General features: G+C 41.5%; 1 protein-coding gene across 4 annotated transcripts in view; it reads right to left on the bottom strand.

The window, feature by feature from the left end:
* The window catches only part of LOC134673730 (zinc finger protein 37-like), a 103259-nt gene that overhangs the window by 60058 nt on the left and 27558 nt on the right, over positions 1-15643 (bottom strand). Inside the window, exons 9-10 of one of the 4 annotated variants that reach the window (XM_063531734.1) lie at positions 6725-6826; positions 5242-6176 (exon numbers count right to left, since the gene is read on the bottom strand). In XM_063531734.1, coding sequence (XP_063387804.1) covers positions 5931-6176; positions 6725-6826 — 348 coding nt within the window. In that variant the 3' untranslated portion in view covers positions 5242-5930. Of the gene's footprint in view, positions 1-5241; positions 6177-6724; positions 6827-7114; positions 8771-15038; positions 15141-15643 lie in introns of those variants that run through there. The other 3 variants (XM_063531738.1, XM_063531736.1, XM_063531735.1) reach the window with 3 other exon arrangements.

The following is a 15643-nucleotide window of genomic DNA, read 5'->3' as shown; positions in this document are numbered from 1 at the left end:
AAATATCAATATTCTTCCTGGGCTTATGGTCGAATTTAGGTGACTAAATCTCTTAGTGTTATCCATGCCACCCACGTTATGAGGCTTAGCGTCTCCAGACCACAATTTTATATTAGGGTGCAAAGATTTTTTCATCTTTAAAATAAAAATGAGTCGAGATAGGCCTGGAATCTTAGGTTATTTTATACCTATTATATTATAATTTTAGAAATGTTAATTAGTCCAATTTTGGGTTTAGCCAATAGGGTGTCCGGGACCCTTAAAATAGATTGGTAAACAAAAATGAAACCTCGAATAACGAAGCCTATTTCGACTGATTTTTACCCAGAACATTATTTTGTTAGAACCCTTTTCACTTGTCCTTTGTCCAAAAGGAGGTATTTACATATTCATCTTTGTTATATTTTTATGATTGTGGCCTACTCGCTCGCCTGTGTTATGACCATATCATTTAATTTCTGACATGCCTTGCGCAGGCTTATATAGGTTGTAATATCATCATCAATAACTTGATATCAGTTTGTGAATGAATCAAAGATTCTTTGGCACACCTTACGCAGGTGGAAACATGGCAGCCTTGCGCAGGCTTAAATAGGTACACAACATATTGGTTTCATCACAAATAACTTGACGTTAGTTTGTGACTGAATAAAAGATTATCTTAGGCACACCTTACGCAGGTGGAACCATAACAGACATAACTTAAGAATATCATTCAAATGAAGTTTATGGGTAATATTCCCTTAGTTGCGAGTTCTTCGCTCGACAAGAGGAAAGGATTTACTTTAATAGGCACTTTTAGAAAGTGTCATTCACGGTGACGAGATTTGCCATAACTTAACTTTAACTCTACAGTTAGCGAATATAATTTGAAATTATGAAGCAAACCATGCGTCTTCGTCAATGAATCAATCTAAACATTCCCATATCATTAATGCCCTTTCAAGTCACAGGCTTCCGATTTTATTTAAAACGTTTACAAGTGTAGGTACTATTTATGTAGGTAGGTAGGTAGGTAGGCTTAAAGATTGACCGTCTTGTATGTACCTATAGTTATTTACATATAGAATGAATAATCAAGTTATTCAAATCCAAAATAATACAAGCACATATAGCAACTACATGCAAGAGTTATTTTAAGCTGTTAGTACCTGTTATTTATTTAAAGAGATACCTATCTACCTACATTTTAACCTTTTTTTTTTTTTAATCAAAGATCAAGTTGGAGAGATATAAATTGATAAGGAGTGAAATACTTAAGGATTTCCATGTCATTCTTGCGCAGAGCCATGCTAATCTCTCTCTTTATCTAGTCAGACTTAAGTTTACGTACTGCCGAAGTACTCACTTTCCACAAAAATAAATGCAATGCTTGCGATGTAGGTTTGTTCGTTACCTTGTGTCCCTCAGAGCGGAAATAGAAGCCCCGCGAAGCGGGGCTTCGTCGACTCCTAAGCGGGTACACGTTATTTATCAGCAAGTTTATTACCAAAAAATTTTGCAATATTATATTTAACCCGGAACGGGATAAACCGACAAGTTGCTGATAGATACTTGGACAGATAAACCCTACACGTCTATAAGCTTCTACCTTAATACGTAGGTTCTATGTAACACGTATTAACTATCCGATCCTTTCGTATTCAAAAACACAAATCACTTGAAAACTGAAGGATATGCCTCCACACATCACCATTTAAGTATTATACCTAATTTCAACCGTTATTATAGACACACAAAGATTTAAAGTGATAAGTAATAAGACTCAGAAGAGACTTAATGTAGGTATATATTAATTAAATTCTAATGGTGACAAGTGCACGCTTTACCAGCTCGATGTGTTTTCTAGCATTATGTGTTTTAGTATTTTCATTAGCATAGCCACGGTGCGCGCAGGCAGCCTTTGAAAACTTACACATTACTATTCCGGATCGTTTTTATTTGCTAGATAGTTTAACGGACACTAAATTTAAATGTTTATTTCGAACGGCAAAAGCCGTTAGAAACTGTTTTTCAATATAGTCAGCTAAACTGGGGTACAAATTCAAAAACTCACCAGCAGTTTAGCTTCACGACCTTCCAGATGGAAAAACAGCAAGCCAATGAGTTGGAAATTTGTTTTTGCGACAACCGCCAAAAAGCAAACTGCTGTGTGGTGGGAGTGTGGGAGAGAGAGGGACGTATATGCTAGAAAAGGACAATACGACCGACAACGGTGTTGCCACTCTCAATATTATTATTAGGTTCCGAATAGCGGTACAGTTGTTTAATTGTGAGTTTATAATCAAAGGTACCACTTTGTCGCTTACGTAGCGTACTACGTAGGCGAACAATACGCGAACGCGAAGCGAAGCGACGCGGCGCGGGGTGAATCAATCCTTTGATACCTATAGAAGTGTCCTACGTGGGCGATCTCGTTGGGCCCGCCGCGCCGCGCCGCGTCGCGTTCGCGAGTTGTTCGTTTATGTAAGACGTAGCGTTTCAATAAGGTTGACATTTGCTTATATAATATAATAATAATAATAAAATCATTTATTTCAGGCAAAGCCCATAAGTGTTAGTATCTGTACAAAGCAAGACTTAAGACTATTGTTAATAAAATACAGAGTCACAAAACACACACACAACCGGATGAGCATAAATTCATTAAAACAGTCAACAAAATACATGTAAAAGTAAAAATCTCTGACAAGTTATTTGTATATTCTTTATACAAATAACTTGTCAGAGAGTCCTTATTGGAAGCGACTATGTGGTACTGATGCTGAAAGCTACATTTTGCAAGGTATACAATACAATAATCTGGTACGAAGTACAGTCGGCAATAACTGTTTTTAAAAAGTAATTTATCGGCAGTAACTTATTTTTCACATCACCAATTCGAAAAAGGGCTTTTTCTCTCTACTAGGAGCGATCAAATTGGCACATTTCTTCCCTGCTAGGAGGGATCAAAGTAACACTTATCAGGGCATTCAGGGCTAGTTCATTGCACATTATTTTTAATCTTATCTCTAAATAATATTTTAAAACATTAGAACTACCTAATAGGTGATGTGAAAAGCAGAATGTGTCACATGGAAGCAAAATTATTTCCATATTGGGCATAACACACTTGAATCCCACACTACGCTCAGGATTCTATTATACAATCCTGAGCTCCGTTTAGGAATAAAAGTACGGCCTTGCCGTAAACACGTCACTTTGCTCCCCTGTGACTCAATCTACTATTTTCGTCCCAGTCATTTCAGTGATCGTCCCGTCCGATTTCACCCTGGCGTCAATGTTGTGCTGTTTCATTAAGTGTATACCAAGGCAGTGCGGCCGCGAGAAAGCCGTTTCGCAGTGCGGACATTGGTATGGTCGCTCGCCCGTGTGTGTGTATGTATGGTAACGTAGAACTATATTGCTCTGAAAAGGAAAACTTTAACTTTAACTTACATATATTATATGTGCCCTTCTCGATCAAAAGGGTACTTATTGTCGGTTGGCAATAAGGCGCTATTTCCAAATAGCTTGAGTTTGAAATCAACCTTATCAACAGCTGACAATGTGGTACCTTTTGGTTGAAAACGTCGCATATCATGGACGAATGAATCTAGGTGTCTATACAAAATCGAGTTCTTCCAACATCAGCGCTCATTGAATGGAAGTTAAATTTTTTTGACCAGATCACGTTTTATACGAAATGCATCGAAACTTTCAGCAACGATGCTGCAATGCTGGGGGCCGATTTTTGAAATTCGACCACTCGATTTCGTGTATTTTGTTAAATGATATATCCACTGCTAGGCGTTTAAATTCTATTAATAGATTTGAAATCGAGTGGTCAATACCACTAGATACCAAATTTCGATCGCTCGTATTTCGTATTTTCATTGCGCCGTTTTCCACCGATTTTCGAGTGACGAAATCGAGCGATCGAAATTCAAAAATCAGCCCCCTGGTCGTAACATGCAACTTTTGAACACATCAAAGAGAGCTTACAGTATAGTGTAGGTAGTTATACATAATCAATTCATAAATTATTCATTACAAGCATGGTATTATAACATGTTCTTTTATTTTAGTCAGTACAGACGTGGACCCTACTATAGTTCGTTTTTTAGCATTAGAAAGAAGGTAAGCGATCTTGACATGTCTTAATTGAAAAACGCTTTTTAAAATTCATTAACTATGTGTATATTTCTTATGAAAGCAGAAGAATATAAAGGATCGTATTGGATTCATAATTGTTCCCGTGACCTATTTTTAAAACGTGTTTTTCAATAAAGATACACATCAAGATTGTTTACTCTATTTCTAATGCTAATAAATACGAACTATAGCCACTATAGGGCGTGGCAACATTTTACATCCATAATAAAATTAATCGAAAACTAAGTTGCACACAAACATAAGATAAAGTATTGTAGGTATGTAACTGGACAAAATAGATTAGGCATTAAATAAAAAAAAATACAGGTGGGTTTATGAAACGAACGAACTGAGTTTCATAATAGAATCACACGAGTGTTTTAATGCCTAATTTTGTTACAGCACATTTATGTAGCAGCCACATATACGTACTACTAATATTTAATGGTGTGTTGTGTTTTTTCTTCAACACTTACCACAAACAAGCGTCCGCATATGTTGCACTTCTTGGTCTTTGGTAGTTTTACATTGTTGTGCATGTCCAAATAAAATGATATTTCAGCGCCTGCGCCTTCGAAAAATACTGAAATAGTAAGAAACTAAATGTTTTGATATTCCAGGAACTGAATCGCATTTTTTTTTCTTTCTAAGCTATTATTTCCGCAATTATTTACTTTAGTATTATTTATTTAACAAAACTTGGGGCGGTGCAGTCGTAACGCTCAGAATCATTTTCAGGGCCTAATAAAAAGACCGTTCGAGACTACGGGTGACCTTAGGGCTGGCTCATTCCTAGTAGGTCAAAGAACAGGTATAGATATTCAGCGTGGGAATGTAGTTACTGGGGAATTACCCTAGTACTGGCGAAATAGCGGGTAAGAAACAAAAATGTTAAAAAAAAATTTTTTTGTCCGTCCCAGTTAGTTCAGTGATCGTCCCGTCCCCTTTCACCCTCTCGTCGACGTTGTACCTACTGTTTCAGCAAATGCGTGCGCAGACAGTGCGACTGCGAGAAAACTGTTTGTTATGTTACGATTAAGCTCTTGATTTAATTTAGGTACGACACTCTGGTATACTAAGTAAACAACAAGATTGAAAATATGCATTTATTTTCACATTTCACTTGTAACAATATAATAAAACCATGCAAATCAATCTTATCCTACTATAAGATACGTCCCACAACCGAGCGTCCGTCTAGTCAACTGCTTGACGTTGGTGCAAATGCGACGCTATTTTTCCATAGCGCAGACATAATAGACGTAACTCAAAACACGCTATTATAGCCGTATCGCTTTGAAAATTGTGAGTTTATAATCAAAAGTACCATTTTGTCGCTTACAATAAGGATGATATCTTTATACATATAACCTGTGCGAGCGTCCTTATTGGAAACTACATTTTGCAAACATGTATACAATACAATAATCTGGTACGGAGTACAGTCGGCAATAACTGTTATCAAAAATTAATCTATTGCCAGTAACTTATTTTACACATCACCAATTAGAAAAGGGGCTTTTTCTCTCTACTGGGAGGAATCAAAGTGGCACTTTTCTTCCCTGCTAGGAGGAATCAAAGTGGCACTTTTCTTCTCTGCTAGGACGGATCAAAGTAACACTTTTCGATTCTAGTTTTTTGCACAGTATTTATTTTTTTTAAACATTACAACTACCTCATAGGTGATGTGAAAAGCAGTATGTGTAGCATGGTAGCAAAATAATTTCCATATTGGGCGTAACACCCTTGAATCCCCCACTACGCTAAGGATTCTATTATAGAAGCCTTCGCTTCGTTTAGGAATCAAAGTACGACCTCGCCGTAAAAATGACACTTTGCTCCCTTGCGACACAATCTACTATTTCCGTCCCAGTCATTTCAGTGATCGTCCCGTCCGATTTCACCCTGGCGTCAATGTTGTGCTGTTTCATCAAGTGCGTACGAAGGCAGTGCGGCTGCGAGAAAGCCGTTTCGCAGTGCGGACATTGGTACGGTCGCTCGCCCGTGTGTGTGTATGTATGGTGACGTAGCATTCTGTTGCTCTGAAAAGGAAAACTTTAACTTAGAATGTTACATATATGTGCCATTCTCAATCAAAAGGGTACTAATTGTCGGTTGTCAATAAGGCACTATTTCCATATAGCTTCAATTTCAAATCAACCTTATCGACAGCCGACAATGTGGTACCTTTTGGTTGAAAACGTCGCATATCATTGACGAATGAAACTAGGTGTCTATACAAAATCGAGTTCTTCCAACATTCAGCGCCATCTATTGAATGGAAGTTGCAAGCATGGCATTACAAGATGTTCTTTTATTTTAGTCAGTTCAGACGTGGACCTTACTAGGGCATGGCAAAATTTTACAAACATAATTAATCTAAAACTAAGTTACACACAAGCATAAGATACTGATCAAAATTAGGCATTAAAAAAAATACGAGTGGGTTTATGAAATGAACGAAGTGAGTCTCATAATAGGATCACATGAGTGTTTCAATGCCTAATTTTGTTACAGCACATTATGTAGAAGCCACAAATACGTACTGCTAATATTGAATGGTGTGTTGTGTTTTTTCTCTAACACTTACCACAAACAAGCGTCCGCATATGTTGCACTTCTTGGTCTTCGGTTGTTTTACATTGTTGTGCATGTCCAAATGATATTTCAGCGCCTGCGCCTTCGACAAATACTGAAATAGTAAGAAACTACATGTTTTGATATTCCATGAATTGAAACGCATATTTTTTCTTTCAAAGCTATTCCTTCCGAAATTATTTACTTTTATTTAGTATTATTATTTAACAAAACCTGGGGCCGTGCAGTCGTAACGCTCAGAATCATTTTCAGAGCCTAATAAAAAGACCGTTCGAGACTACGGGTGACCTTAGGGCTGGCTTATTCCTAGTAGGTCAAAGAACAGGCATAGATATTCAGGGTGGGAATGAACTGGCGAATTACCCTAGTACTGGCGAAATAGCGGGTAAGAAACAAAAATGTTAAAAAAAAATTTTTATTTGTCCGTCCCAGTTAGTTCAGTGATCGTCCCGTCCCCTTTCACCCTCTCGTCGACATTGTACTGTTTCAGTAAATGCGTGCGTAGACAGTGCAACTGCGAGAAAACTGTTTGTTATGTTACGATTACGCTCTTGATTTAATTTAGGTACTACACTGTGGTACATTAAGTAAACAACAAGATTGAATATATGCATTTATTTTCACACTTCACTTGTAACAATATAATAAGACCATGCAAATCAATCTTATCCTAATATAAGATACGTCCCGCACTGGCGTCTACCGAGCATCCGTCTAGTGCACTGTGAGTGTTCAATCAAAAGGTACCACTTTGTCGCTTACGATAAGGATGACATTTGCTTGTATCTTTAAACAAATAACCTGTTAGAGCGTCCTTATTGGAAGCGACTATGTGGTACCGATGTTAAAAACTACATTTTGTAAACATGTAAAGGTATACAATACAATAATCTGGTACGAAGTAAGCTAGAAATACTAGTGCTCGACGCTGCACTAGTATTCGACATGGGCACTTTATGTCAAAGTATTATAGGTTAAATTTGAACGGCGAAGATTTTTCTGTATTCAAATTTAATCCTTGTCACTTTGACATAAAGTGTCCATGTCGAATACTAGTGCAGCGTCGAGCACTAGTACTTCTACCTTACAGTCGGCAATACCTATTTGTTTTTAAAACAAATTTATCGGCAGTAACTTATTTTTCACATCACCAATAGGGAACATAGGCAAAGCTCTGCGTAGGTGGCACCTTTGTGGCAAATACAGTAAACAAACCACATTGACACATCACACTCACGCCAATCACATGGCCTACCGCGAAACAAGATAATCGAAATTTCGTTATCTAATCTCTCTATCACTCTTGCATATTCGAGCGATAAAGAGGCAGATAACTAAATTTCGATTTTCGCGTTTACCGGTAGGCCCTTGTTAATAAACCGCCTTGATGCATCAATGTCACATTTTATTGTCTGTGAAAACTTGACAATAAACAGTTTAAGGCAGAGTATGTATAAGTAAGTCTATGAATTTACTAGAGTCGGAGTGCTGCACTCTGGCGGCAGAACATGGCAGTAATATCCCCTATTCGAAAAAGGGCTCCCTCTTTCCTGCCAGGATCAAAGTGGCACTTTTCTTCCCTGCTACGAGGGATCGAAGTGACATTTTTCTATTCTAGTTTTTTATATTTTTTGTATCTTAAATAATATTTTTAAACACTACAACTACCTCATAGGTGATGTAAAAAGTATCAATATCTGTAACATGGTAGCAAAATTATTTCCATCTTGGGCGTAGCACACTTGAATCCCTCGCTACGCTCAGGATTCTGTAATATAATCCTTCACTTTGTTTAGGAATCAAAGTACGACCTCGCCGTAAACACGTCACTTTGCTCCCTTGTGACACAATGTACTTTCTCCGTCTCAGTCATTTCAGTGATCGTCCCGTCCGATTTCACCCTGGCGTCAATGTTGTGCTGTTTCATCAAGTGTATACGAAGGCAGTGCGGCTGCGAGAAAGCCGTTTCGCAGTGCGGACATTGGTACGGTCGCTCGCCCGTGTGTGTGTATGTATGGTAACGTAGAATTCTGTTGCTCTGAAAAGGGAAAATTTAACTTAGAAATCTTAGAATGTACCTAACATATATTATATGTGCCATTCTCAATCAAAAGGGTACTTATTGTCGGTTGTCAATAAGGCGCTATTTCCATATAGCTTCAATTTGAAATCAACCATATCGACAGCCGACAATGTGGTACCTTTTGGTTAAAAACGTCACATATCATGGACGAATGAAACTAGGTGTCTATACAAAATCGAGTTCCTCCAACATTCAGCGCCATGACGAAAGTTGAATTATTTTGACCAGATAACGTTTTATACGAAATGCATCAACACATGCGAGTTCTGAACACATCATAGAGTGCTTATAGGTAGACCAAACAAATACATTCGCATTCTCCCTGAAACCACTGGAAGCTTAAAAAAGCGGCCAAGTGCGAGACGGACTCGCCCATGAAGGGTTCCGTAACAGCAAGTAACACAATAAAATTGCGGTTTACGGTTTATGACGTATTAAAAAAAACTATTTACCAAATCTTGTTCAAACCAATTTTCGGTGGAAGTTTGCATGGTAATGTACATTTTTTTTAGTTTTATCATACTCTTATTTTAGAAGTTACAGGGGGGGGGACACACATTTTACCACTTTGGAAGTGTCTCTCGCGCAAACTATTCAGTTTAGAAGAAAATGATATTAGAAACCTCAATATCATTTTCAAAGACCTATCCATAGATACCCCACACGTATGGGTTTGATGAAAAAAAAAATTTGAGTTTCAGTTCTATGTATGGGGAACCCTAAAAATTTATTGTTTTTTTTCTATTTTTGTATGAAAATCTTAATGCGGTTCACAGAATACATCTATTTACCAAGTTTCAACAGTATAGTGCTTATAGTTTCGGAACAAAGTGGCTGTGACATACGGACGGACAGACAGACAGACAGACAGACATGACGAATCTATAAGGGTTCCGTTTTATGCCATTTGGCTACGGAACCCTAAAAACGACAATATATCAAAAGAGAAGAAGTTGTCGAACGTGTTGTGTTTTTTTTTATTTTTTTTATTATGAATGGGTTTACTCATGGCCACAGACTAGCCGAGGCGTAGACGTGGCCTACGATGGAGCGAGCTCGCCCAGAAGGTGCCTGTTCACTCTTGATTTGAAGGTTGCCGGGTTATAAGAGCACGGAAATATAGACGCCGGCAAGGAATTCCACTCCTTGGCAGTGCGCATAAGGAAAGTAGAAGCAAAGCGCTTCGTGCGAATTGGCGGAATATCTACCAAGTAAGGATGGAAACCGGCCGTGCGTCTAAAAGTCCGATGGTAAAATGGGGACGGTGGAATGAGCTCGTGTAGCTCTTGGGCACACTCCCCGAAGTGGAACCTGTAGAATACCGACAGGCTGGCGACTTTCCGCCGATGGGCCAAAGTCTGAAGCTTAGCCGTTAGCTTCTTGTCGCCAATCATCCTCCTGGCTCTGCGCTCCACTGAGTCCAAAGCGGCGAGTTAGTATTTAGCTGAGCCATCCCACAGGTGGCTGCAATACTCCATACACGACCGGACTTGAGCTTTGTAAAGTGTTAGAAGCTGTCCAGGTGTGAAGTATCGCTTCACCTTATTTAGGACGCCCAGCTTTCTGGCCGCAGTTTGTGCTTTAGACTCAATGAAGCTGCCGAAGCCGAGGACTGAACTCAGCTCCATGCCGAGGAGTTCCAGGCTGTCGGTAATAGGTACAGATGCACCCCGGAAAGAAGGAGTCAGGTCGAATGGACTCCGTTTTGCGGAAAATAGACACGCCTGCGTTTTGGAGGCATTGAACGTGACCAGATTGTCATCACCCCACTGGGAAACGAGACTAAGGGTCAAGTTCATTCGCTCAACCATGGCCTCTCTCTGTGAACGTATATCCTCCCTGCTGCCCCTGCACTAGCCAAATATCTCTCAACAACCGTACTGTCATCTGCATAACCTACAATGCTGGGTTGCAGCATGTCGTTAATGTGGAGCAGGAAAAGGGTTGCGGAGAGAACAGACCCCTGAGGAACACCGGCGTCAATGGCCATGAGGTCCGAAGAGCAGCCATCAATAACTACTCTGATCGACCGTTCACTCAAGAAATCAGATAGCCAGCTACAAAAATCAGCAGGGATGCCGTAAGCAGGAAGCTTGCTAAGGAGACTTGCGTGCCAAACCCTGTCAAAGGCCTTCGAGATGTCCAGTGAAACAGCAAGCGCTTCACCGTTCCTCTCGATGGCCTCGCCGCAGCAGTGCGTGACATACGCTAAAAGATCCCCAGTAGACCGACCTCGGCGAAAGCCATATTGACGGTCACTGAGCAGATCATTTGCTTCGAGGTATGCCAGCAGTTTGCCGTTAAGTACCCTTTCCATGACTTTACAGAGCATGGAGGTAATGGCGATTGGTCGGTAATTGCAGGGATCAGCACGACTACCCTTCTTGGGTACTGGCTGCACGTTTGCAAGCTTCCAGGATTTCGGCACCGTTCTTGTTTGGAGAGAGAGGCGGTACAGGCGTGTCAGTACAGGAGACAACTCAGGCGCACACTGCTTTAGTACACGTGCAGGTATACCCGTCTGGTCCATTGGCCTTATTCACGTCAAGATTCAGCAGAGCTCGGCGTACCTCTTTTTGATGTATAGCAATTCTCTGCATAGAGGAACTGCAATGAGGTAGCGTAGGTGGAAGTTTTGAGCCTGCATCTAGACGTGAATTGCTCGCAAACAGAGAAGCAAACAAGTTAGCTTTCTCTGTCGCGGAGTGGGCCAGTGTCCCATCAGGTTTCTGCAGAGGTGGCAATGTGGGTCGGCAGAAGTTGGATTCGACCGCTTTCGACAGGGACCAGAACCGCTTGCTACCAGGAGGGTAGGAGGCGAGTTTGGCCCCTATTCGACTGACGTGGTCGAATCGAGCCTTTCGAAGCACCCGTTTGCAGGACTTGGCAGCTGAGTTAAAGGCTTTTTTCTTCGCGCGAACCCTCTGTGCTCCAGCTTTGGTATCGCGGGCTAGTACCCAAGCCTGGTATGCAGACTGCTTAAGAGCCTCGGCTCGAGCACAGTCCGAATTGTACCATGCTCGGGTCTTGTGATCGAGCGATAGGTCGGAGAACGGAATGAAATATTCCATTCCCTGCCGAATCACATCCGCAACAGCCTCAGCAGAACAGGAGGGGTCACCCGAAGAAAAACAGACCTGCTGCCAGGGGAAAGACGCAAAGAAATGCCGCATCTCATCCCAGTCCGCTGACTCGTATCGCCATACTCTCCTCGTGCCCCTAGGGCAGAGATCAGGAGGAGAGTGGATCGACACGGATTTCACCAGACAGTGATCGGACGATCCTAGCGGAGCTGAGACCGAAACCGAGTGCCTGTCTGGATCAGTTGTCAGCAGAAGGTCAAGGCAATTGGGTGTATGGTCAGTAACATCCGGTATCCGCGTCGCAACATTTACCAGCTGGGTAAGGTTTAGGGATACAGCAAATTTGCGCGCTTCCCTCCCAGCGTGGCAAGTATTCTTGTACGGGAACAGCCACTCCTCGTGGTGGGCGTTAAAGTCCCCAAGGAATACGAGTTGAGCCGCGGGGTACCGCTGTTGGGCTTTATCTGCCATCTCAGTAAGGTGGTCAAAGAGCCTAGTTGTCTCCTGGTTTCCGCTGTGCGATCGGTAGACACAGGCATACAGAGTTTTCTCTGAGCCCGAGTCGACCATAATCCACAAAGTGGAAAACCCGGCAGCCTCAAAGCAACGGAGACGCTTGCAGCAAATGTCGTCGCGGACGTACACACAGACCCCAGCACGTGCTCTGAACTTATGTTCCAGTGAGTAGCCTGGGTAGTTGAGGTACGACGCGTCCGCTGGGGTTTTGATTTGCGTCTCCGTCAAAAAGAATAGGTGCGGTTTTTCGGTTTCAAGATGGTGGTGGACCGGATCGATATTTGAGTGCAACCCCCTGATGTTGGTGAGGTGCACTTTCAATGGGAGGACCCGGGTATGTCCTTAAACTACGTCCAAACCAGCGGTGGTAGGTCCCGCAAGGGGCCGCCTGGTTTGCTACCACCCTCCCGCCGGAGTCAGGCGCCAAGCAGCCTTGCTGCGTTTCGTCTATGAGCGGGAGTACCAGTGCCTTTGGGGGATGATTTGCTGTCAGTTGTGTTGCATAATGCCGGTTTTTGGATCCTTGAGTGACGTCGGGCCGAGCAGCTCTCGCTGGAGGGTAGCGGGATCCGAGGCACGGTCTTGCCGGTGGCCGACCGCAGGAAGTTGGGGGCCCAATTGTACGACAGCCACGTGCGAGAGGCTGCCCCGCCACCTAGCGAAAAATCCTGGAATAGCTCCACCGTGCCAGTTGGCGACTGGACGGGAGGACCCGGTGGGTTATTTCAGGGGGGCTCGGGCGTCCCCGCAGTCTCCAAGTGAGCTCCTCATTGTCCGGATTAGCTCAAGTGATCCAATTGGTAAACGCAACACCTCGACAGGCATTTTTTCACCCATCCCACACTCCACAAATATGAAAACAAAAAGAAAAAAGAATAGGGTTAAACACCGGCTGCACTTCCTCCCATTGAAAGAGACAGTAGACAATATATCAAAAGAGAAGAAGTTGTCGAACGTGTTGTGTATTTCGCGGTAGCTATCTTCTTATAAAATGTAATAAATATCTAAGTATAACGTTAAGGTAACATCGATAACAGACATGCCGATATTTAATTTTGTCAATCACTTTATTTTGCCACAAAAACTTCTATGTCTGCACTAGGGAATGCAATCTCGATCTCGCAATTTTGAGATCTCGCGAGTTCTCGCACGAATTTTCGAGATTCAATCTCGTTGACAGGAAATCTCGATTTTAGCAATATCGGTCAAGATCTTGATTAATATTTTCGAGATCTCGAACGAGATTGAAAGATTTTTCCGTGTGAATTACTTTGTTCTGAGTAATCTTTTTGACCTTAGGTTCATGTTGTTCAGGCAGTGCTACTGTGTGCGGCTGGCTTTAACTGACGATAAAAGCACAGTGGCGCGCTCTGTGCGGAAAAGTCGGACAAACTTAACGTACAACGTTAGGGTAAGCGAGCAAAAGTCACAATTATTTATGATATTTGCTCGCTTACCCTATTTTATTTTTAAATTACTGAGTGCTTGTCAAAAATATCAACTAAGCAGTTACTGCCTCTGCTTACAATTTTGTAATATTAAAAATAATTATGACCACTTTTTAATAAAAGTAGCTTATTTTTTCAGCGATGTCAGCAATGAGTATGGTCTTAAAATCAACAGAAGTAAGACGAAGTTGATGTTTATTGACCGCCCTGGTAAAGCGCAGAGAACATACGAGTTGCACGATCTGGAGGTGGTTCACAAGTTTGTGTACCTGGGATCTCAAATAAGTGACGATGGGGAATGCGGCTCAGAGGTAGTTAGAAGAGCACAGATGGCCAAAGCTGCGGTGAAAAGACTCGAGAAAATATGGGATAACAGAAGCATAAACCGCAAAACAAAGATCAGACTAATGCGGACCCTTGTTTTCTCGATCTTCTTATACGCGTCCGAAACCTGGACCATCAAAACCGAAACCCGTCGCAGGATAGATGCGTTCGAGATGTGGTGCTGGCGGAGAATGCTCCGGATCTCATGGACTGAACGCCGTACAAATGCATCAATTCTCGACGAACTTAACATTACAACGAGGCTCTCCACTGTTTGCTCCCAACGTGTACTTGGTTTCTTTGGCCATCTGAGCAGGGCAGGGCCAGATAGCCTAGAAAAGCTCCTTATTACTGGCCGTATGGCAAGGAAGCGTAGGGGTGGACGTATGGCCACGCGTTGGGCGGAGAGAATAACGTCAGAGACAAACGCCACATTGCAGGCTAGCATGCACTGGGCCCAAGACAGAGTGGCTTGGAGAGCGCTGGTGAAAAGTGTCCACATTCGTCACGTCCCTCAGCCATGAGGATACGACAAGGAAGAAGCTTATTTTTTAAATGTTGATTAATTTGTTCAAAATAAAACATGACGTACTCTAAATAAGTAGTATATACGGAATTCTTAAAGATTTTTGCTCAAAATAACACATTTTTAATTACTTTGTCAAATCACGATCTCGTCGAGATTAAATCTCGACCTCGAAAGTATGACGGTCGAGATCTCGAAACTCCCTATCTTGATTCAGATTTTTCGTGCGAGATCTCGAATCGCCAATCTTCGTGCGAGATTGCATTCCCTAGTCTGCACATTAAAATTGATGGTGTGTAGTATAGTGTTTTATCTCTAACGCTTACCAAAAACAAGTGTCCGCATATGTTGCACTTCTTGGTCTTTGGTTGTTTTACATTGTTGTGCACGTCCAAATGCTTTTTCAGCCCCTGCGCCATCGACAAATACTGAAATAGTAAGAAACTAAATGTTTTGATATTCCAGAAACTGAAACGCATTTTTTGTTCAAAGCTATTATTTCCGAAAATATGTAAGTACTTTATCAAAACTAGTAAAATATTATTTAATTTATTTAACAAAACTTGGGGCCGGGCAGTCGTAACGCTCAGAATCATTTTCAGGACCTAATAAAAAGACCGTTAGAGACTGCGCGTGACCTTAGGGCTGGCTCATTCTTACAAGGAACGGTACCCAACTGTCCGACTCCGATTTGATTTATTTTGATATATGTTGTAGAGTAGTCTAAAATAACGGACACGTATTTTTTTTAGCTGCCCTAACTCAACCTGTTAAGAGAAAATGGCCTTCAAAGTACTGAAAATTGACCAAACCTTAGAATTAGAAGGTTTGGTCAATTTTCAGTACTTGTTAGTAGGTCAAAGAATAGGAATAGATATTTAGCGTGGGAATGTAGTTACTGGGGAATTACCTTAGTACTGGCGAAATAGCG

This window comes from Cydia fagiglandana, chromosome 19 (genome assembly GCF_963556715.1).
Source record: "Cydia fagiglandana chromosome 19, ilCydFagi1.1, whole genome shotgun sequence".
In the NCBI taxonomy this organism is placed as follows: domain Eukaryota; kingdom Metazoa; phylum Arthropoda; class Insecta; order Lepidoptera; family Tortricidae; genus Cydia; species Cydia fagiglandana.
The sequence above is the reverse complement of the archived record's forward strand: the minus strand, read 5'-3'. Positions and strand labels throughout refer to the sequence as shown.